Source organism: Mobula birostris, chromosome 1, assembly GCF_030028105.1.
Source record: "Mobula birostris isolate sMobBir1 chromosome 1, sMobBir1.hap1, whole genome shotgun sequence".
NCBI classification, from domain to species: domain Eukaryota; kingdom Metazoa; phylum Chordata; class Chondrichthyes; order Myliobatiformes; family Myliobatidae; genus Mobula; species Mobula birostris.
In genome coordinates, this window is record NC_092370.1 from 92,931,662 (window position 1) to 92,954,531 (window position 22,870).

At 41.4% G+C, this 22,870-nt stretch overlaps 1 protein-coding gene across 5 annotated transcripts in view; it reads right to left on the reverse strand.

Moving 5' to 3' along the window:
• arhgap28 (Rho GTPase activating protein 28) overlaps positions 1–3,458 on the reverse strand; it is a 227,636-nt gene extending 224,178 nt beyond the window's left edge. For 2 of the 5 annotated variants that reach the window (XM_072259275.1, XM_072259336.1), the window contains exon 1: positions 2,717–2,989. In XM_072259275.1, the coding sequence (XP_072115376.1) occupies positions 2,717–2,841 (125 nt within the window). In that variant the 5' untranslated portion in view covers positions 2,842–2,989. Of the gene's footprint in view, positions 1–2,716; positions 2,991–3,287 lie in introns of those variants that run through there. The other 3 variants (XM_072259280.1, XM_072259288.1, XM_072259306.1) reach the window with 3 other exon arrangements.
• Positions 3,459–22,870: the final 19,412 nt, after the last annotated feature.

The following is a 22,870-nucleotide window of genomic DNA, read 5'->3' on the forward strand; positions in this document are numbered from 1 at the left end:
GTCGTTAGAGAAAGGTCTGGAGCCAGTGGCTGGGGAGCAGGAAATGATGATGGGGTCCTAACACCATGGCCATTGAAATGTTGCAGTTTTACCCATATGGAGCATCAATATCAAAAGCAGCATTATCAGCCACCAAGGCAGCTGGCAATAGAAGTATTTAGGCACACTGCGGTAGACCGGAATTATTCCCAAAATTTCACTGTGGGCCTAATTTCAGCGGATACATAACAAAGTGAGTTAACTAAAATCAAATCTCTGCTGGAGGCTGGGAGAACAGAACCATCAGGCTGAGGGGAGGAAGCGGCAAAGTAATTGAGGGTCAGATCGGCTTACAGCAGTGAAAGGGAGGGTCTTCAACCCGAAACAATAACCCTCTTGGTCTACATTTGCTATCTAACCTGTCAAGTGTTTGTAGCCTTTTCTGCTTTAATGTCAGAGGAACCAGAACACTTATTGACTTCCTCCACTGGTAAGGCAGGGGGCCACACATGTATGGTAACTTCCTGAACAGTATATTGAATGTTCTGAAGGTCAATTAAACAATCGCTGCTCAGACTAACTTCTGAATAGTGAATGTTGGATGGTCTACACCAAAGGCAGCCCGCACTGTTTATACTTGCTCCGCAGTTGGACAGCTAACACAGGCACCTCACAACTCCAGTGATCCAGGTTCAAAGTCAATGTGAAGTTTCTGCAATCTTCCTGTGGCCATTGGAGTTTCCTCTGTATGCTCGAGTTTCCTCCCACATTGCAAGGATGTGCAGGTTGGAATTACTACCTCACCCATAGCCAATGAAGATGCAAAAAAATCTGCTATGGCCTCCTTTACTTCTCATACATCCTGCAATAGATTTTGTCCAGCCTTGGGGATTTATCAACCTTTATTCATCTTGTGTTGATTGTGTGGATAGTCAGAGGATTTTTCCCAGGGCTGAAATGGTTACCACAACAGGACACAGGTTTAAGGTACTGGGGAGTAGGTACAGAGGAGATGTCAGGGGTAAGATTTTCTTTTACTCAGAGAGCATTGAGTGCGTGGAATAGGCTGCTGGCAACGGCAGTGGAGGCAGATATGATAGGGTCTTTTAAGAGAATTTTGGATACGTACTTGGAGCTCAGAAAAATACAGGGCTATAGGTAAGCCTAGTAATTTCTAAGATAGGGACATGTTCAGCACAACTTTGTGGGCCGAAGGGCCGGTATTGTGCTGTAGGTTTTCTATGTTTCTAACACGTTGTGTTACAAAATACACGTGGACTAAGATGTTAACTGTCCTGTGCTATCACCAGTGGGATCATCAGTTGATCTGCCACCTGTCTTCTGGAGTTTCGGCCCGCTTATGATCAACACTCTCTCGAGGTGGTGGGCCAGCAGTGCTAAAGCACCACCTCCCACTGGTGAGCTTAAAAACTTGGCATCTGCCTCTGTCAGAGTTGTTGGTCACTTTCATCCAACAGATAGTCTACTCTTCAGGTGTCTATGCAACTACTGAAGGGTTTGCAAGATATGTATACACTGTCTATCTGCCCCTCTGGACATACTTGGTCCATACCCATGCTGATCCTTTCTCTGCTGCCTCAGCTACAGCCCTGCTGATTGACTTGATCTCTCTTCTAGTGAAGCCAAGCTCACGCAGCCACTTCTGGAGAGTGAACACAATAAACCCACGGCAGTCTACTTCAAATGGATAGCATAAGACCTTCCACCCTCTGTCTCTTCTCATTAATATTGACTTGCTTCTGGTTACCCATATAGCCCTACCTGAACTCACTGTCTTCCAAATCCTCCTCCTTAGTTAATACAGAAACATTCACCCCCATTTGCCTACCTCTATACGTAGATTACCCCACTTTACCTGGCTACCCTCCTGTATACCTGTGAAAAGAGAATAATAAAACGGGTTGGATTTGTTTATAAAAAAAGAGAAGGGGTTTTGTTTTCATCACCAACTCAATGGGCTGAAGGGCCTCCTTCTCCCCGGGCTGCCCATCTCCACGACATTATTTTCAAAATTAGTTTCTGAACTTTCTACTAAACACTGCTAATCAACCAATCATGCACAATGAGTTCTCCTAGCATCTTTACATGATAAATACCAACAGGTTTCGAGTATAGATTTAAAACTACATAGTGGGCCAATTGTACAAGGTACGGTGGTGAGGAATGAAAACATTCGGCCAGTTTATTCTTCATAAATGCAAGCGCTCAAGAATGGCTATCCTCAAATGTTCGTAGGCAGGCATCTTTTAAGTCAGGCTATAAAAACAGCAGCATATATATTTTTTAAGAAAGGAAAAAATAGTGAAAACAAAAGAAAACTGATGAAGACTACACCTGAAGTAACTGAGAAATAAAGTTGGAACGCAGAAGGGAGATGGGGAGAGAAGCAGAAAGCAGAGTCCAGAGAAAGGAGTGGTGATAGAGGCATTTTCGGCAGGAGAGCTTTTAAAAAAAAAATTAAGGGAGAAAACTGTTTAAACATAAGATTTGATTATGAAAATTAATTTAAATTAAAATGTTGATATTCTTAAATGCACACTTAAATTCTTCAAAATTTCACAGAGAAACTTCTTCCTAAAAGGCACTGGAGAATAAGACAGCTATGTTACAAATCAGGTAATCTGATTTAGGGACTACATGTTTGACTTTCAATCAAAACACAGATTATAACGATAAAGAACAACACTCTACACTTAATCAGGTTTCAAATGTTTACCTGTGTGTTGGAACAAGACTTGAAGGAAGTTCAGTTACACAGCTTTGATCCATTATTGGTATTCTTGAAGGGGAATAGGAATGATAAGCTGTCAAAACCACACTGCTTGAATCATTTATATCCATTGTCAGTTACTCATGCTTCGCAGTACTCTAAATAACAACTACCTCCGAAAGTCGTCACATACTACAACAAGCAATTTGGGCTACAAAGTGATCCTAGAGAAACTACGGATTTCTACCTCTCAGCCTGCCTCGCCACAGCTGACAACCAAAAAAACTCGGGAGAACGAAACAGGGCAGTGGGATTAGCATATAGAAAACGCCTCCCGAGACAGTGGGCAGTAGCACGCATCCGGAGGTATCCAATCTCTCTCGAAAACCAAAGGGCGAGATTATAGTTAACCATTCAAAATTAACGGGAGAAGTGGAAGCAGAAAATGTTTGAAATACTTTGCAACTTATTTTCCACGCAAGCCTGTAAGGCTTCCACCGAGCCCCGTCTCTCCTGACGTTCGGTGTCTGTAACAAAAGTAGTTTGTTAAAGATGAAAAACCACGCCGTTCACTTACATGTTGCCGAAAGGTGTTCCTTTTGTAAACTAAAACCTTGTAGCGCAACCGAGAAAAACAGCGCGCTGTCAATGTGTCTCCATGAAAAATTCAGGATGTTGTTTGCACAGGCAAGGTAAACCCTTCGCGGGTCGGGGCTCTCGTACAGTCAAGATTCCTGAGCAGGGTAGTGTGTGACATGCTCAGAGCGAGACTCTGTCTTTGGCACTTAATTGCAGTATGTACGGCTTCTCCAGGAGAGCCAATCGCAATAGTTATTGCCTCATTGCAGATAAATTACAGCTTCAAAGAATAACAATGGCTACAATAAAAAAAACTAACAATGCTGGAGATCGGACTGCATCTGTGGAAAGAGAAACAAAGTTGAGCTTTCTCAGCATCGTTAGTGATTTTGGTTCCAGATTTCTAGCATCAGCAGACTTTTTTAAATTTCAGCAACAAATTCGAATTAACCCCACAGAAAATTTCTTAAACGCACAATCCCGTTTAATCTCACATGACAAACCGCGAAATCTACTCCGTTTGCGTGTCAAATCGTCACCTGCGTAGAAGTTATCTGGAAAGTACAGACTTTCAGGCGGTTAAAAAAAAGTTAGATGATTCGCAAGCAATCAATCATGTTTCAGCTCTAGATTCATTGGTAAAATTGTCAGTTAATGGAAACTGCTAATCGGTTGCCTATCTGGAGAGCTGGTGGGGCAAAGCCTAATTAACCCTGTCACATGCAAGATCAATGGCTGCTGGACATCTATTTGGCTTTAAGCAACTTTTCCCTAAACTTTCTGGGAGGGAGTTTTATTAAGGATCAAAGTAGTATAGTGGTTAAAATACTGGGCTAGTAACCCAGAGATCCTACCACCTTAGCTGGGAAATTTTAATTCAGTTAGTTAAATGAATCTGGAATACAAGCGTACATTGCCATTAAAAAACCAAAATGATTCACCGGTGTCTTTTTGGAAAGGAAGTCTATTGTGGTTTGTATGTAACAAACACAGCTAATGTCAAGGTTCACTTTTAACTAACTTCTGAAAAGGCTTAGTGACTCAAAGGCAATTATGAACACAATAAGTGCTGGCCTTGCCCATTATGGCCATTTATCAAAATAAATATGCTGTCTATAGCATGTTTTCAACATCTAATCGTGGCAAATAATTTCTTGTGAGATGGAGACAGTGCAAATACGACTGAGTTGTCTAGTGCAAACGCCAGTCTTTTGGCCTTCCAACTAAATCCCCCTGATAAATCTCAAGAGATCTTGTTTAAATGTATTATAACAAGGGCAATTCTCAAAGTACTTGGGCCAAGCAGGTTAACTTCTTTGCAAATCACAAAGTTGTTGCAACTTTGAGAGGGTCAGCTGCTTTAAATTCCTTGGTGTTATCATTTCTGATAACTGGCCTGGATCCAGCACATAAATGCAATTATTAAGAAAGCACAGCAGCACCTCTACTTCCTTAGGAGTTTGTGAAGATTCAGCATGACATTTAAAACTTTGAAAAACTTCTATACATTTGTGGTGGAGATTTTGTTGACTGGTTGCATCATAGCGTGGTACAACACACCAATGCCTTGGAACGGAAAATCCTAGTCTATCATGGGTAAAGCCCTCCCCATCAATGAGCACATTTACGCAGAGCATTGATGCAAGAAATCAGCATTCGTCATCAGGGACCCCCACCACTTAGGTCATGCTCTCTTCTCGCTGCTGCCATCAGGAAGGTGGTACAGGAGCCTCAGGACTCACACCACCAGGTTTAGGAACAGTTATTACCCCTCAACCATCAGGCTCTTGAACCAAAGGGGATAACTTCACTCAACTTCACTTGTCCCATCACTGAAATGTTCCTACAACCTGTGGGCTCACTTTCAAGGACTCTTCATCTCATGTTCTCGATATTTATTGCTTATTTATTCATTATTATTATTTCTTTATTTTTGTATTTGCACAATTTGTTGTCTTTTGCACACTGGTTGTACGCCCATTGATTCAATTATGGTTATTGGATCTCCTGAGTATGTCTGCAAGAAAATGAATCTCACGGTTGTATATGGTGACATATACTTTAATAATAAATTTGCTTTGAACTTTGAACAAAGTACTTAGATCAAGCCAGTGAACTGACAATTATCATGGTAAGCTAGAAGCAGCATTTGCTGAACTAGGCAGTATGCAGGCATTCCTAAACCTAGAAGGTATCAGACAGAATTTCTTAAACTGCGTGTGTGTGTGTGTGTGTGTGTGTGTGTGTGTGCTGTTATCATTTTAATATAGATATGGATTTGCTTCTGACAAGATGATACCAGTAGGAGACTTGCACAAAACTCACACCCACAAAAGCGTACCATTCCCTATGCACCTATCCTCGAATCTCATGATCATGGTGAAGGGGGAGAGGCGGTAGCAGGGAAGGAGCATAATACACTATTTGAGGAGGATGTGTTTCATCAGATATTGAGAACTCCCTTGCATTACATATGCAAACAGAATATGCCACACTAAAAAAAACATACTGGGAGAGGTAGTGCTGTAGGTGAGTGTGCCAGACATTTAGGAACTGAACTAATGACATAGAGAGTTGAAATCCCACCATGTTGCAATGAGAATTCAAAAATTTCAAAACGTTGAAAGGTAGAACTCAGATACTTGTGAAAACAGTTCAGAGAAGCTAAATTCTCCTTTCTGTGTCCAAAACAGGCCACCATCAAATGTGGAGTAGTTTCCAATTAAGGTATATGTAGGAATTTAAGTTTCTGTTGTTGGAAGAACATATTAAACATAACTTATTCTGTGTATATGTGTACACACATACAGTATGTTGGTAATATGCTTAATGATTGCTGGGAAGTCTCTTGCTCCACCACCCCCCCAATACAACTTTGTTCACCAGTATTCACTGATGCATTTCCCCTTCCAGTCCTCAGCACTACAGGAGTCACTGAAGCAGTTGATTACTTCACTGTTGTGATCTGCAGATACGGATGTATCATATGTCATTGGCTGAGATGGTGGTCAAAACTTATGTAGAAGATCTAGTTTTTTTGCTACTGGAGTATTTTTTGGAGCCATCAGTAAAGTCTCCAAGAAGTGAGCTCCTGATTTCTCAGGGGATATAACATACCAGACTGCAGTCAGGCAAAGTGTCAATGCCTCTTTAATTATGTCATCTATGACTTGGTCATGTGTTCTCCAGTACTTTGCATTCACATGTGGTGGACTAGGCTTATTGTATTAATTAACTTCTCTTAGTTAACATTTTCACTTGTTTTTTGCTATCGAGATGGTCAAAGGCATTATATAAATGCAAGTCTGCTTCTCATTTTCAACAGCACAAAGGGAGTCAGTGAAACCATGGCTGCTGTTTACGTGCAGGCACAAGTGTTAGATTGAAAATAAAGGTTTTGGAAATGAAATGTTTCCCTAAGGATCTTAGATCATTGGTACTACATAGAATTGCATTATCAGCAACATTTGAGAATAGATTACGATATTTACTCAACCTTAAAAAGTGCCCTGTTCCACACACAGACAGGCCAGACTTAAGGATGTGGAGACAATCCATCACCACTTCTAAAGTACAATTAGGGATAGGAAGAAATAGCTAGAACTAACAGTGGTTCCCTCATCATTTAAATGAATTTTAAAATGCACACAACATTGCCAAGCAGAGACTACTAAATGGATCAAACCAGCCAAAACAAAGTAATGCTGCAAAGTCTCTCTGCGAAGAAAAGAAAAGAGAGAAAGCTCACGGACAGGGAGTAAAAACAAATATTCCACAAACCCTCTCCAACCCTCACTTGTAATTGAATCCATCCAGGCGATTACATAGACCTCTCAAAGGATTTATGAAACAGTCCAGCATAATCATGCAAAGGAGATGAGCCAGAGAGCAATGCATCATTTTGATAACATTGTGTCATTGCGGATAGGGATGTATTTTTTTAAGACAGCAAGCACCCTTTCCACACAGAAGGAAATAAGACTAAAATAGAATGCATTTCAGATTAGTGAAGCAAACCTAGAGATTTGCCAGAGCCATTTCTTTGAGTTAAATTAGCAATGTCTTTAGCACACTTTCAGAAAGCTCTAGTAAAAATTATGAAACAACTTAGTACCATTCCAAAACAGTGCTATGAGGCTCCCTCAGAGTAATATTACTTTGATTCCAAAACAACTGGCATTAGGGGTCGTTTTTCTCATGTTGTTAAGACTTTTCAGCAAAACGTTGGCCTCGGGAAGTAGTCCTAAGAGAGCCACATCACAATTCAACCAGCATGGAGCCAGCACATAGATTCAATAATAAGGAAAGCTCGCCAGAGTCTTTACTTCCTTCGGAGGTTAAAGATGTACAATTTACCATCAAACACTCGAACAAACTTATACTGATGATGGCATCATGGTCTGCATTATGTTTTGTAACTTCAAATCTAAAGAAAAACATGGGAGCCAAGTGATAACTCATGTACATTGAGTTTTACTTTTAGTGCACATATGACATGGTGACATAATGACGTATGTCATTCACCTACTTCTTACATATAACCCGTAATGAATTATGTAAATAATAAAGAATGCTTAATGAAACAATATATTTACAGTATTACTGAAATGATAAATACACAACTGTCCGGTATTGGCAATTTGAATGTGCAGGAACATATGAAGCTGCAGGGAGTAGAGGACACTATTCAACACATCACTTACCACCACTAATAGTATCTACGGGAGACACTGCATCAGGAAGGTAGCAACTATCACCAAGGCACCCCTAAATCAGGGCCATGCTATCTTTTCACAGCTACCATCAGGCGCGAGCTACTACCAGGCTATCTCAGAATAGAAGGATATCCCTTGAGAACAGAAATGAGCAAGAATTTCTTTAGCCAGAGGGCGGTGAATCCGTGGAAATAATTGGCACAGGCGGCCGTGGAGGCCAAGTCATTAGGGATATTTAAAGCGGAGATTAACAGGTTCTTGATTAGTAAGAGCCTCGATGGTTACGGGGAGGAGACAGGAGAGTGGGTTGAGAAGGATAATAAATCAGCCATGACTGAATGGCAGAGCAGACTTGATGGGTCTGCTCTTACTCTATGTCTTCAGGACTTATGGTCCAGCATGTAAATGCCATAATAAAGAACGAATGACAGCACTCTACTTTCTTAGAAGTTTACGAAGATTCGACATGTCATCTAAAACCTTGACAAACATCCATAGATGTGCGGTTTAGAGTATGCTGACTGGTTCATCACAGCCTGGTATGGAAATATCAATGGCCTTGAACAGAAAAGCCTTCAAAAGTAGTGGATAGAGCCTAGTCCATCATGGGTAAAACTCTTCTCACCTCTGAGCACATCTACATGGAGTACTGTCACAGGAAAGCAGCATCCATCATCAAGGCCTTCACCATCCAGACCATGCTCTCTTCTTGCTGCTGCCATCAGGAAGGAAGTACAGGAGCCTCTTCAATGTACTTGTGTTATTTCTTTTGTATAATATAACAATAAAAAGATTTGAAAAGAAAGGAAGTACAGGAGCCTCAGGAACAAAATTACCAGGTTCTGGAACATTTATTAACCCTCAACCATCAGGCTTTTGAAATAGAGGGGATAACTTCACTCACCCTAACTGAACTGTTCCCACAACCTATGGGCTCACTTTCAGGGATTCTTCATCTCATGTTCTTGATACTTATTGCTTATTTATTTCTTCTTTTTTTTTCTTTTTGTATTTGCACAATTTTTTGTCTTTCACTCATTGGTTGTTTGGCTGTCTTGTTGTGCGTGGCTTTTCTTTGATTCTATCATGTTTCTTTGTACTTACTGAGTATGCCCACAGGATAGTATATGATGACATATATGTATTTTGATAATACATTTACTTTAAACTTTGAGCTTGAGCCAGCAAAACATTAATCAGTGCAGCTAAGCAACAATTTGACCACCTTGCTCTAAAATAGACTTTTGTTCTAATTGTTTTTTCTTGAGAGAAATGTATGTTATGTTTATGTTTTTCTTCTGAATGCTGCTTATATGATGCCATGTGCCTGTAATGCTTCTGCAAGTTTCTCATTGCACCTGTGCCTACATGTACTGGAGCATATGACAATAAACTCAACATTGACTTTCACAGAAGTGGTTGATAGAGTCGGTGCTGAGGTTAGAGGAATCTGCACAGGCTTATGAAGAACAATGCATGCAAGAAGCAGTCTCCTGGCGTAAGGTATAGTGATGGAAGGGGAATTACCGGAGATGTGCTCACTATGAATTCTTGCACAATTGGGAGTCCTGCATTGTAGCCAAATGCCTTTTCTTAATGTGAATGTGAAAATCACATTTGCCAAAAATAGAATATTCCTCAGTTTGCCAGCTGAACTATTCTGGACTTCTGAAACGTAGCAGGAAACTGCAAAGTGTCACGTGTGGCATATCTCAGCTGAAGTCAGAATGCAGAGATTCTGGGCACGAGGATACGACTGACTTTGAACTTGAGAGCAGTGCAAGCATTTTGCACTTGATTGCTTTTTGAGGTTTGTCCAGCAACCAAATACAGGTGCCTGGAGTCTGCAGTCACCCAGGTAAAGTGAACCATGCTTACCAAGTAAAGTCTACAATAGTAAATGAAGGCAGGCTTAGGAATCTGCTTGTTCTCTTCAAGACATCACTATTGACTTCCCTGAGCTTCTAGCATTCATGTCATGTGCACAATTCCTTGAAGGTGATGAAATCATGACAGGGTGGTGAAAGAGAAAACATTGCAGTCATTGGTCTGAACACTGAGTACAGGAGTTGAGAAGTCATGTTGCAGGTACAAGATGTGATAAGGTTATGTATGGGGTACTGTATATCGTTCTGGTCATCCTGTTTTAGGAAGGATGTTATTAAACTGGAAGGGGTGCAGAAAAAGATGTTGCCAGGATTGGAAAACTTGAGTTATAATGAGAGGCTGGATAATCTATTACCTTTTTCCCGGAGCTGAGGATGCTGAGAGGTTACTTCACAGAGGTTTATAAAATCACGAGGGGCTTAGATTGTCACAACCATGGATTCGGCAATGCAGCAGATACGGCAATTGCACTCTTGAATATGCACGTGTCAGCTAATTATTATTTCATTGTGATTGTATTTAACTCCATTCTTTTTGTTGTAGTGCTTGTCAAAGCTTGGGCAAAACACGGCAACATTTCACTGCCTGCTTGCATTTGGCCTTGCCTGAGAAATTGGACTGTCAAGTCAACTGACTCTGAAGACTAGTGATATTCGTCTTATATTTAGTTATTCCTTTCAGCCGCAGTGTTGGCTTCATTTTCCAATTGAGAGTTTGAGTTAACGGCCCTGTTTGGCCTAGTGTTTATTGTTTTCTTTTCCCTCTAACTCTATTCACATTAAACTCTGTGAACTAGAGTGGCGCAAATTATGAGAGCATTAGGTAGGAATTAGGGAGAGTTAATTGGGAACAGCTGTTTTTCGGCAAGTCTACATCCACCATGTGGAGGGTCTACTGCTTTCACAGTGCATATGCGCACAGCTATGCAGGGAGCTAAACATTTCTCAAAAATCACCCAAGACAGAAGCTTGCTTTAGAGTTTTCAATGAGATCTCGTACTTGTGAAACTACAGAAAGTTAACTAAAATACATATTAAATTCAATACAGGATCACTGCATGCCTGAAAATACCAATACCGTTGATTATTCTCACAACCGGAGTTAACCAAGGTAATATACAGTACAAATGCAACAGTCCATAACTACACAGTGTAAACTCATGGCACAATGATAAACTTCCTTCAAAATGTATCTACTAAATGTTTACCAAAGTTACCAAAAACTTAAGACTCACAAATTTTGCATATTCAAGGGCAAGTACAGAGTGGATGGAGATGTGTGTCTTCCACCACGTGCTTCAAATCAAATCAGAACTAATCTGCGCAGGAAATTATATAAAAGCAGCTTACGCCAGGCAAGAGATCTTCATACAAAATGAACTACACCTCTAGAGGCTAGAACACTCCCCGTTTGGCATCCATAGGATGTCAAACTTAACTACTGAACTAAAAGTTGAATGATTATTTCTTTAAGTCTTGGGTAAAAGAAGGATAGTCTCAAAGAGTAGTCTTGAAAACAGTCTTTATCCACTCCTACTTTGAAAATAATGGCCTCGACAACATATTTGCTCATAATAATGTCTGATGAGCAGAAATGACATGATGCTCACCTGGAATGATGATAGGGTGAGTTACAGCACTGTGCAAAAGACTTACATACTGCACATACTGTATACATAGCCAGCGTGCCTAAGGCATTTGCACAGTACTGTAGTAATTTTATGCATTGCTCTGTACCAGTGCTGCAAAAAAAAAACACAAATTCATTACTTATATGAGTGATGATAAACCTGAGTAAATAGGAGGGAGACTGAAAATTTGGTGGAGTGGTGCCACAACAACAACCTCTTACTTAACGTCAGCAAGACCAGGGAGCTGATTATTGACTTCAGGAGTAGGAAACCAGAGGTCCACGAGCAAGACCTCATCAGGGGATTGGAGGAGGAGAGGGCCAGCAACTTGAGGTTCCTCTATGTTATCATTTCTGACGATTTGTCCTGGGCCCAGCATGTAAGCATAATTACAGACAAAGCACTGTAGCACTTCTACTTTCATTGAGGTTTGCAAAGATTTGGAACCTTGAGAAACTTTGAGAAACATCTATAGGTGTGTAGTGGACAGTATATGACTAGTTGCATCCCGGCCAGGTATGGAAAGACTGATACCGTTGAATGGAAAATTCTACTAAAGGTAGTGGATACAGCTCAGTCCATCACGGGTAAAGCCTTCCCCACCATTGAGCATATCTGTATGCAGCGCTGTCACAGAAAAGCAGCATCCATCATCAAGGACCCTCCCCCAACCCAGTCTATGCTCTCTTTCCACTGCCATCAGGAAGAAGGTACAAGAACCTTAGGACCCACACCACCAGATTCAGACTCAGTTATTACTCCTCAACCATCAGGCTCTTGAACCAGAGGAGATAACTGCACACAATTTCATTTGTCCCATCACTGAACTGTTCCCACAACTAATGGACACATTTTCAAGGACTCTTCATCTTATGTCCTCAATGTTTATTATTGATTGATTTATTTATTTATTATTTTTCTTTTCTTTTGCATTGGCATAATTTATTGTCTTTTTCACCTCGGTTACTTGTCTGTCCTTTTGGGTGCAGTCTGTAACTGATTCTATTATGTTTCTTGGATTTACTGAGCATATCCAAAACAAAGCAGATCTCAGGGTCGTATATAGTGACATACAGTATATGCACTTTGATAATAAATTTACTTTGTACTTTGAACTTTGATTCAGTTGCTCTGCTCTGAGAGCTTGCTTACAAATGTGACAACCATTGCAAAGGCTGTCTGGCTACTGCCGTAAAGGAATGAGCAACATGTGGGGGCTGGGCAATTGATCTGGTAAGCAACTTACAGCTTGAAAACCACTCAAAACGTGCATTGCCAAATTGGAGCGGTGATTTATGAGTGATGTCAGTTGTTACTAGAGGACGTATTTCTACATCTGTCTAAGGGTTGACTAAGTTGAAAGTTTCTTGCTGACTATGTTCCTGTTGCGGATCAATAAGAATCACTGGGCCAGTTAACCTTGAGAGGGTGAAATGATTAGCTTGAAGCCCCCTTGAGGCATGAGCAGCTGGGTCGAGACCAGTAGGAACATAGTTCCATTGTCTCTTCTGAGTTGGCTGCCTGATATGTAGGATCCTATTTTGTACTGTACATAAACATGTTTCATTAAATGTACCGTATAACAAAGCTCAACCTGCCATTAAAGAACTTGATACCATCTAGTTCTGTGTCCAACTCTTCAGTTATCATCACTGCCATCTTAACTACTGGAATAGCAGCACCAAGTTTAATCCTTGGGATGGTGAGATCAGGTTTGGGAGCAAGCTTTGCCTTGCCCAGGATGAATCCAGCTTCACTATATCCAGCAATGTCTGTGACCTTCAGATATGTAACAACAGCAGTAAGTTTAATTGATGCATCACAGTTTCAAAGATTCAAAGTACATTTACTATCAAAGTATGTATAAATATACAACCTCGAGATTTGTCTGCTTACAGACAGCCACAAGACAAGAAACCCAAAAGAACCCAATTAAAAAGAAGAAAGACCAACACTCAGTGCACAGAGAAAGAGAAAAAAAGCACATATCATGCAAACAATAGAAGCAAGCAACAGCATTACAAACCAAATTGAGTCCAAACATCCGAATCACTGGAGCAGCTGGAGTAGGCCCAAAGTCATCATATTAGCAGGGCACATCACCGTGAAGCTCGCAGACACGAAGCACAGTAACCAAAGCAGTCTCATGACCCCAGCGCAGGAGTGAAAACACGAGAGAGCTAGTGAAATCGGCCCAACCCTCACCTCCAGTCCCAACACCCTGGCTTTCCAATCTATCTGGGCCTGCACTTAAATTATCCAAACGCCCGATCATGCCTCACATTAGGAACTGGACACTGCTGCAGCGATATGCTCCAGGCCTAGACCTCACCACCCAGTGATACCGTCCAGGCCTAGATCTCACCGCCCAGCCTGAAGCCGTTCCCAACTTCTCCAAATCGGCTCAGCGCTTAGAGCAAACCAACCTTGCATGCGAGTGAGGTAGAAAGGCATCAAAACTCCTCTCTGAATTTCTCATCTCAACTCCATCTCCAACAGCCATACCATCTCCGTCTGTGACCCCATCTTGAGCATGTTACACTTTGCACTGCACCAGCATGGCTCATCCCTTGAGACAACTTCACCTCTGCTCACCTCTTCATTGTTTACGGTGATAGTTTACCACAATTCACTTCATAAAAAGTGCTCTTAGTGACATTTTAGTCTGCATCATAGGCTAGTCTCTTCCTTTTGGGCTGTAGACAGTGGAATTGTGGCACAGATTCTTGGAATTTTCAAGACTTTAAGATCGTGAAGTGAAGAACACCACTGCTGCCGCTGCTCATGTTTCTCTTTGGGGAGTCGGACATCCTCTCCACAAGTGTCCGAGGTAGACTCTCTTAATATGAAGCCTCCCTGACTACTGGCTGGAGCACCAAATCTAAAAGGATCAAATAGGATTTTGATAGTTGATAGCATGCCACATTGCCTAAAGGGTCTTTCGGTATCAGCCAACTGAAAAGCAAGTGTGTTGGTGATGAGGTCCCATCCAAGTCCCAGACTGTGCTACATAATTGGAGGTTCTCTCCAAGATCAAGATGCCATAGACCTTTGGCCAGATCTTCAAGTGCAGAACATTCCATAACCTCAGCACTGTTGGATTCGATCTTATGCAGTCTGAGACTAGACTGCGCCAACATGTCTTGCACTGCTTTCAACATGTTGACTGCTTTTTCTGCACTAGAAAATGAGTTAAGACCATCATCAACATAAAAATACCTTTCGCTGTACCTCCATGCTTCAGTCCCGAATTCCTTCTCTCTCTCAATGGCTGTCCTCTTAAGGCCATAAATTGCCACAGCTAGCAAGGGACAGTTAATAAATACATGAACTCTCATGCGTACTCCAGAATCTTATTGTCTGGGTGGGGTCATGACTGAGGATGATCCTCTCCCAGAAAGAAGCTGTTTAACATTTGTTCAGTGTCTGCCATCACCGCACATGAGGACCCTGAGCAGACTGTTATTGGGGTCTGGACACTACAAGAGCACAATGCTCAGTGATGTGCCTTTGAATTGCATGCTTGATTCAAAGACAAGTTCAAAATTCAAAGTTCAAAACACTTCACCTCTGTATTACTGCCAAGGACAAATGGTGTTCATCAGAATTTGTACTTGTTGAGATTGTTAGGGGTGGTAAACACCGAAGTTGGACAAATACCAGTTTTCTTTCTTGGATCTGGTGGAGGAGCTAGCTCAGCATGATTGTCCCTGAGGAGTCGCACCATGATCTTTCATTTCTGGTTTCCTGCTCAATGTGTGACTGAGGACATAAGTCTCACACAGGGTCTAAAATGACTTCAGCATCCGTTCTCCAGGACATTAGTCTTAAATGTCCTGTCAGTGGGCTTATGAGGCAGTCTTCACCACTATGACCCAACCTAGGTCCAGTCACTGGGCATAAGCCGCTTTCTGCCAACCATTGTGCTGCTCACGTACCTTATCTACACAGATGATGTCTCAGCCAAGCAATAGGAGAATCTCAGCAGAAGGGTCAAGTGGGAAAATCTTGTCAGCTATGGTCAGCTATGTGAATGACATGTATGGCTTTAGGAGTTGAAATTTTATCTGTTTTGCTAGGAATATGGTCACACTCATTGAGGGTTGGCAGATTTCCCTGCTACTGACTCCACTGGCTCTTCTTCTGGCAACTTCTAACATTCCAGAACATGTCCTTAGAGTGAACAGGGAAGCAGAACTTTGAATACAAGTGTATCAGAGAAATCTGATTTTGCCAATGACGTGTTGCTTTGAACATCAAATATCATAGATGCCTTTACTTTTTTGCTCAGGATTCCTTTCAGGTAGATATTGGCTAGACATATTGTAAACAGGATTTGCCTTCCCTGCATACCTCTGGGCGTGAGGAAGTAGCTGCATCCGATGGATGCTTGGCTGGCTCTGCTGTGGGTTTACCGGAACCAGTACCAGCCCAAAGTGCTGGTCTTCAGTGAAATGCTGATACATGTGGGTCATTGTACTCAGTGAGTGTATGATGGCTTTACACTCTTTTGCCTGGTGTGCTGTTGAAGCACAATATTTGTAATATATTGGATGCTCCTTTAGAAAGTGTCTCTGACTTTTTACTGAATCCTCTGCATTTCCTTAAGGGGTGAAGTTTCTTATGCACATGCATTGTCTATCAGGGTTCATGATAAAGTTTTCTATTTCAGCTTTGTTGACTATGATTGAAGTCCTAGCTTCTGCAGTTCCTTGTGTGAGAGCTTTGGAAAATTATCGAGTCTGCTGAAAAGAGATTCTTCAATTGCCTCCGGAGAGTCATAGTATTTGTCCAGCCTCTACTACAGCATTTGTAAACCTGTAGCTGGATTATTAATGTGAACTGCTCGAACCCTTCTTGCATGTTTTACTGACTCCCTACCAAGCCACTTACAGAGATCTAGTTCCTCGCCAGGTTTGAAACTTAATTCTTCCATGGCATTGCGAAAGCTTGACTTCCGGGTCGGATAACTGTCGAACATTTTTAGTCCTGCTGAAACTGGGTCTCAACGAGCCAGATACCAAGCCAAATATAATGCTCCTGTGGCTCCTGAATGAGAGCATTGTGGAGAATGGTTTGCCAAGTGTGTATCCCAGAATGATTGGAAGTTCAGTCTGTCCATGTCTGTGCAGATGGGGTTAGCATCATTGGCAACTCTTGACAGAGGTGTTTGCTGTGGTGAACAGCAGAGGAGGTGTTGTGGGTCTTTGCTGCTATAGACCTTGACGTCTATACCTCAACTATGTGAAAGGCATGTTGGCTGTGTGGTGTGGACAGTTTCTCCTTGTAGAGCTGGAGTACTGTTTTTTTTTTTATTAACTGCTGTCATATTCTTTTGAAAAGGGTTATTGCTCTCCTGTTGAGAAGGCTTGATCTATGCTTCACTGAAGTGTCAGTTTCCCAAAAGTCTGTGATAGGTCAACAGAGAGTTCACTTTAGGAACCAACTGGTAATTGAAAATTAACTATCGAGTATAATTCATTACATGACTCAAAAATGCTTTATGTAAGTTCTTTCACTGTGAACATAAGTACATAGAGTCACAGGGTTACATTCCACAGAGGTAGGCTCTTCAGCCTGACACAGCTATGCTGACCAAGTTTCTGCTTGAGCTGATACCCTTAGATTGCATTACTCCCATATTCCTCTATCTTTCTATCCATGTGCCTGTCGAAATTCTTATGTATTTGGGTAATACTGCAAATATGTTATTAAATTAAGTATTTTTTGTTGTTTACATAATTCATTATAGGTTACATGTACAAGGTACGTGAATGGCATACATCATTTGGCCACCATGTCATAAATGCACGCCTCACTAAAAAAAGAATGAAGTATAGACATTATTCCCATTTCCATGTTTTTCTTTCTATTAGTTTTATATTTTGGAGTACAAAATGTAACAATGGCAATGAAGAAATTTTATGGAGACCCAAGGCGATACCTACATGCTGAAGTCCAGTGAGATGTTCAAGTTTTTTAAAAAGTGCAGCAAGACATTCAAGTTAAAAAAAAGTCCCAGACTTTTTTTCTTTGCAAGAGGAGTGGACGGTCAACTCAAAAAAATGACAGAAAACAGACGTAATTCACGGGTTTCTAAACAGTGAGTACTAGGTGATAATAATTATAAATAAACAGAACAGAAATGGCTGGCTACATCAGAAAGATAGGCACATTCGATTGCACAAGAGATAACTGGATATTGTGTATTCAATGAATTGAGCAGCATTTTGAATCAAATGAAATAGCCAATGCAAAGTGAGTGCCAGTTCTGCTGAGTGTAATAGGTGCAAAAGCATAACTTTGCATATAAGTTTAACAGCTCCAGCCAAACCAGCCAAAGTGAAATACAATGTTGGAAAGGGTATGATTATGCACTTTAGCAGAAGAAATAAACGGGCTGACTATGGGGACAGAATTCAAAGTTCTGAGATGCAATGGGAGTTGGGAGTCCTCATGCAGGATACCCTTAAGGTCAACCTCCAGGTTGAGTCGGTGGTGAAGAAGGCAAATGCAATGTTGGCATTCATTTCTAGAGGAATGGAGTATAGGAGCAGGGATGTGATGTTCAGGCTCTATAAGGCGCTGGTGAGACCGCACTTGGAGTATGGTGGGCAGTTTTGGTCTCCTTATTTAAGAAAGGATGTGCTGACGTTGGAGAGGGTACAGAGAAGATTCACTAGAATGATTCCGGGAATGAGAGGGTTAACATATGAGGAACGTTTGTCCGCTCTTGAACTGTATTCCTTGGAGTTTAGAAGAATGAGGGGAGACCTCATAGAAATATCTTGTATGTTGAAAGGCATGGACAGAGTGGATGAGGCAAAGTTGTTTCCCATGATGGGGGAGTCTAGTACGAGAGGGCATGACTTAAGGATTGAAGGGTGCCCATTCAGAACAGAAATGCGAAGAAATTTTTTTAGCCAGAGGGTGGTGAATCTATGGAATTTGTTGCCATGGGCAGCAGTGGAGGCCAAGTTATTGGGTGTATTTATGGCAGAGATTGATAGGTATCTGAGTAGCCAAGGCATCAAAGGTTATGGTGAGAAGGCAGGGGAGTGGGACTAAATGGGAGAATGGATCAGCTCATGATAAAATGGCGGAGCAGACTCGATGGGCCGAATGGCTGACTTCTGCTCCTTTGTCTTATGGCCTTATGGAAATAAGTTTTGTTGATATTGTGGCAGTAATGCGGTAACATTTAGAATTGAGACCATTGCTGATTGCAGAACACTTCAGGTTTCACAAGCAGAATCAAAAGGAAGGTGAGTCCATTTCAGTATGCATGGCTGAATTGAAAAAAATTGTCTCAGCATTGTCAGTTCAATTTTGGGATTAATGATGCCCTGAGAGATCGCTTGGTTTGTGGAAGCTTACAAGAAAATCATTGCTAACATGAGAGGGCATACTTTTAAGGAAGTTGGAAGAAAGTATAGAGGTGATGTCAGAAGTAGGTTTCTTATACAGAGAGTGCTAAGTACATGAAACAGGCTGTTAGGGGTGGTGGAAGAGGCAAATATTTCAAGGATATTTAAGGGACTTAGATAGGTACATGGATGAAAGAAAAATGAAGGGCCACCTGGGAGGGAAGGGTGAGATTGACCTTGGAGTCAATTAAAAGATCAGCACAATATCATGGGCTGAAGGACTGTAGTACTGTTCTATGTTCAGTGTTTACGTTCTATGTTCTGTACCCACCACACTCAGAGTGAAAAAGCTGCCTCTCAGGCCCTTTTAAATTTTTCCCGTCTCACCTTAAACCTATGCCTTCTAGTGTTTAAGCCAAAACATCAACTGTTCATTTCCATCCATGGATGCTGCCTGACCTGTTGAGTTTTGTGTGTTACTCTGGATTTCCAGCATGTGTTAGCACTCTTGCATCTTCTTGTAGCATTAGAATCTCCTAAACCGGAAATGTGACAATTCACCTTATCTAGTCCCCTCATGATTTTATATACCTCTGTAAGGTCACCACTCTGCCTGCTACGCTCCAGAGGGAGAAAAAAACAGCTTCTCCAGTCTCTGCTTATAACTCAAGACCTCCCTCCTGGTAAATCTTTTCTAATCCCTTCCCAGCTTAATGACATCCTTCCTATAGCTAGGGATCTGTTGCTGTGAACCATCTAATCATAAGTAATGTGCAAAAGCAATACTGTAGTAGTAGTGGGCAGGTTAGAGGTCCACTGCCTACACCACTACAAAATATTAACTTCAAAGAAAGAAGATTAAGGAGAAATCCAAAGGGAAATCTTGATTAAAAAGTAAAAAAAATGCATACTAGGTGCTTTAGATAAACTACCCTTGATTAACGTACATTGCTTCCTACCTTTCATGTCATGATAAACCAAGATGCTGGTTTGAGCAGTTGGCAAACTAGCAACTTGTAGTCAACTAAACATCACTAAGTCTCTGAAGTATAGATTGCAACCAAATGTAGACCATCGTCAGTCAGTGCTTTAAAAATTCTAAGTACCTGTGGCTTTGTTCACAGGAGAAGATAAGGTGACCTCAGCATGGATGGTTGAACATAAGTAGCCTTCACATGAAGCCAAAATAATTGAAGGCTGCAATACAGTTCTGCCATTATCGTAGACAATGATTTGGCAATGGCTCAAGCATCTACAGCCACAAATCTCCTACAATGAAACAATTAGTTCAGTGAACCAATGCAAGATGAATGGCTAGAAAATATTTCTGTTGTTGACGTGAATAATTGCAATTGTTATTTGTTTCAGATGCCTTGTTCTTTTTTTACCCCAGGTTGCAAATGGTTTTCATATGTTCTCTGAGTAAGTTTTCATTTTTTTTTCCAATTTGGTCTTAATCAAATCCACAAAGCTGAGTTCCAGGTGAAGGACCTTAGGGAGATTTCTTATTGTTATTCCTGCCAATGGTTCATGAAGTTATGAACTTTCACCTTCTTTCCATATGCAGGAGTCACAGCACCAAGAGCCTGGAATGCTTCCTGTGTCTGATGCCAGCAAGGTATATATGATCTGTGGTTTTCACAATAGTTACCAGTTATACATTAAGGACCAACTCAATAAGAACTTGTGGTAAAAGAGCATAGAACAATGTGTTGAATAGAATAGATGAATTTTGATGAAAGGAGGTTTATGCGTACATTAATATGGCCAGGTGCCAGTTAGTTTGAATGAACCGTTGCTATGCCCCACCCCATTGTCTGGATGCACAGCGGCTTGGTATGGCAACTGGTCCACATGTGACGACAGAAACCACTTGGAGTTATGGACTCAGCTCAGCACAGAAACCAGCCACCTCTCTATGGCCCTTGCCTATACCTCTCACTCACTCAGTAACGCAGCCTGCATAACCAGAGACCATGCCCGCCCTGGACATTCTCTCTTCTCTCCCCTACCATAGGGCAGAAGATACAAAAGCCTGAACGCACACAGCACCAGGCTGAAGGACAGCTTTTTCTGTTGTCAGACTCCTAAATGGACCTTTGTCTGATAAGATGGACTTTTGGCCTCACAATCTACCTCATTTTGATCCTGCACTTAATCGTTTACATGCACTGCACATTTTCAATAGCTTTTACATTTTATTCTACATTGTTATTATCTTACCTTATTCTAGCTCTCTATGTTATGTAATGATTGGATCTATATAAACAATATGCAAGACAAGTATCTCAGTACATGTGATAACAATAAACCAATGCCAATACCAATCCACTCCTCATCATAATTTAAATGCAGCTATAAGGACATTGTTCTTTTTTCTACAGATTTGAATGCAAAGTAATTGTATCATATACAGTAATTGGATTTCTGTCCCTCCCTCCACATAGCCTGATGTCCATCCAATGCAGATGGGTGTAGTAGTGGTTCCAAGACTTTCGGATGGTGGTGTACTTTTTCATTTTTTTATTGCATCTGATGGTAATGTCAGAAATTTCAAAGCACAATGGACATTCATACTTTTTGTCTTTGTGGTTGGATGCCACATGAAACTTAACTTCACATTGCCACCTTGGCATAAATATCAAGTGCTGACTTTTGCAGACTTTGGTGTTTTGATTCAGGATTAAACTGAAGTTGTGCAGTTGTGGTGACTGAAGGCTTAAAATGGATTGAGGGGTTTGGACTATATACATATATACTTGTGGTGTTTTGTTGTTGCTAATATCCTATACGTGCTTGTATATGCGAGGACTGGGCCTCAACGCCACGGTGTCGCTTAGCGGGAGTCAGGCGCCAGGGTGAGGACTGGGCCTCAAGGCCACAGTGTTGCTTAGTGGGAGTCAGGCGCCAGGGCGAGGACTGGGCCTCAACGCCACGATGTCGCTTAGCGGGTGTCAGGGGCCGGTTAACAGATGACGCCGGTGGGCTGGGGGCTTTGGGCTATATTTATGCATATTCTGCATCATTGAATTTTTACTGATATTCTATATGAGCTTGCTGACTTGTACATGCAAGGACTGGGCATCAAGCTGTGGAGGTCATCGGGATCTTATTACGTGATTGTGATCTCGTGTGTGATTACTGTGTCTGTTGTAATGTGTCCTTGCACATTGACCCCGTAGTAATGCCGACATGTTTGGCTGTATTCACGAGTATTCATGTATGTTTAAATGAGAATTACACTTGAATTGAATTGAAAACACCCTTTCCTTAAAAAGACCTTATTTTAAGGCCCTGCACCTTAAAGTTACAGCAGGAAATGGTTAATAGTGGCACAGTTGGGATTCAGTATCATCTGTCAGGGTCAGTAGGCATCTGTCCTAGTCAAGATGATTGGTTTGTTTGCATGCAGAGAGCAGGCCCTGGTGAAGTATGTTGGGAATCCATACAAAAGCATCAGCTGTACCTCTGTAGGCACTTGCTCAAAGTGGGCACCAAATGGAACCAAGGGGAGTGCAATAAAGCAAAGCATGAATCCATTTTCTGATCTCACCACTTCTGCAAAAGTCCATCTGCTGCATCTGATATCCATTCCCTACAATACCACATGTTTGAATGACTGCCTAATACCTCTCTGCTTCATGGCCAACCATATCAAAGCTGTTCTGTGAACGATTAGAGATAAATTGAATAATTCCTGTTTATACCTTCTCACATTGGCATTAAAAGGTAGTTTGCGTGATGTAAGTGTTACAGCAGTATGAGATTGGATTGCCATGTATTCATTTCTTATTGTTCAATCCCGGTATTTCAGAACAAGGTCTGTTTTTAAATCCTCTTGAGAAAGTGGACTAAAGTCTGGAGGTTATGAAACTCCACTCGGAGTGGAGTGATGTTTGCCAAGAAGAGTAGCATCAGCAGCCCACAGAATTAGAGGTGAGGGTTAGCTGTGACTCACAAAGAGATTGGGGATTGGGGATTC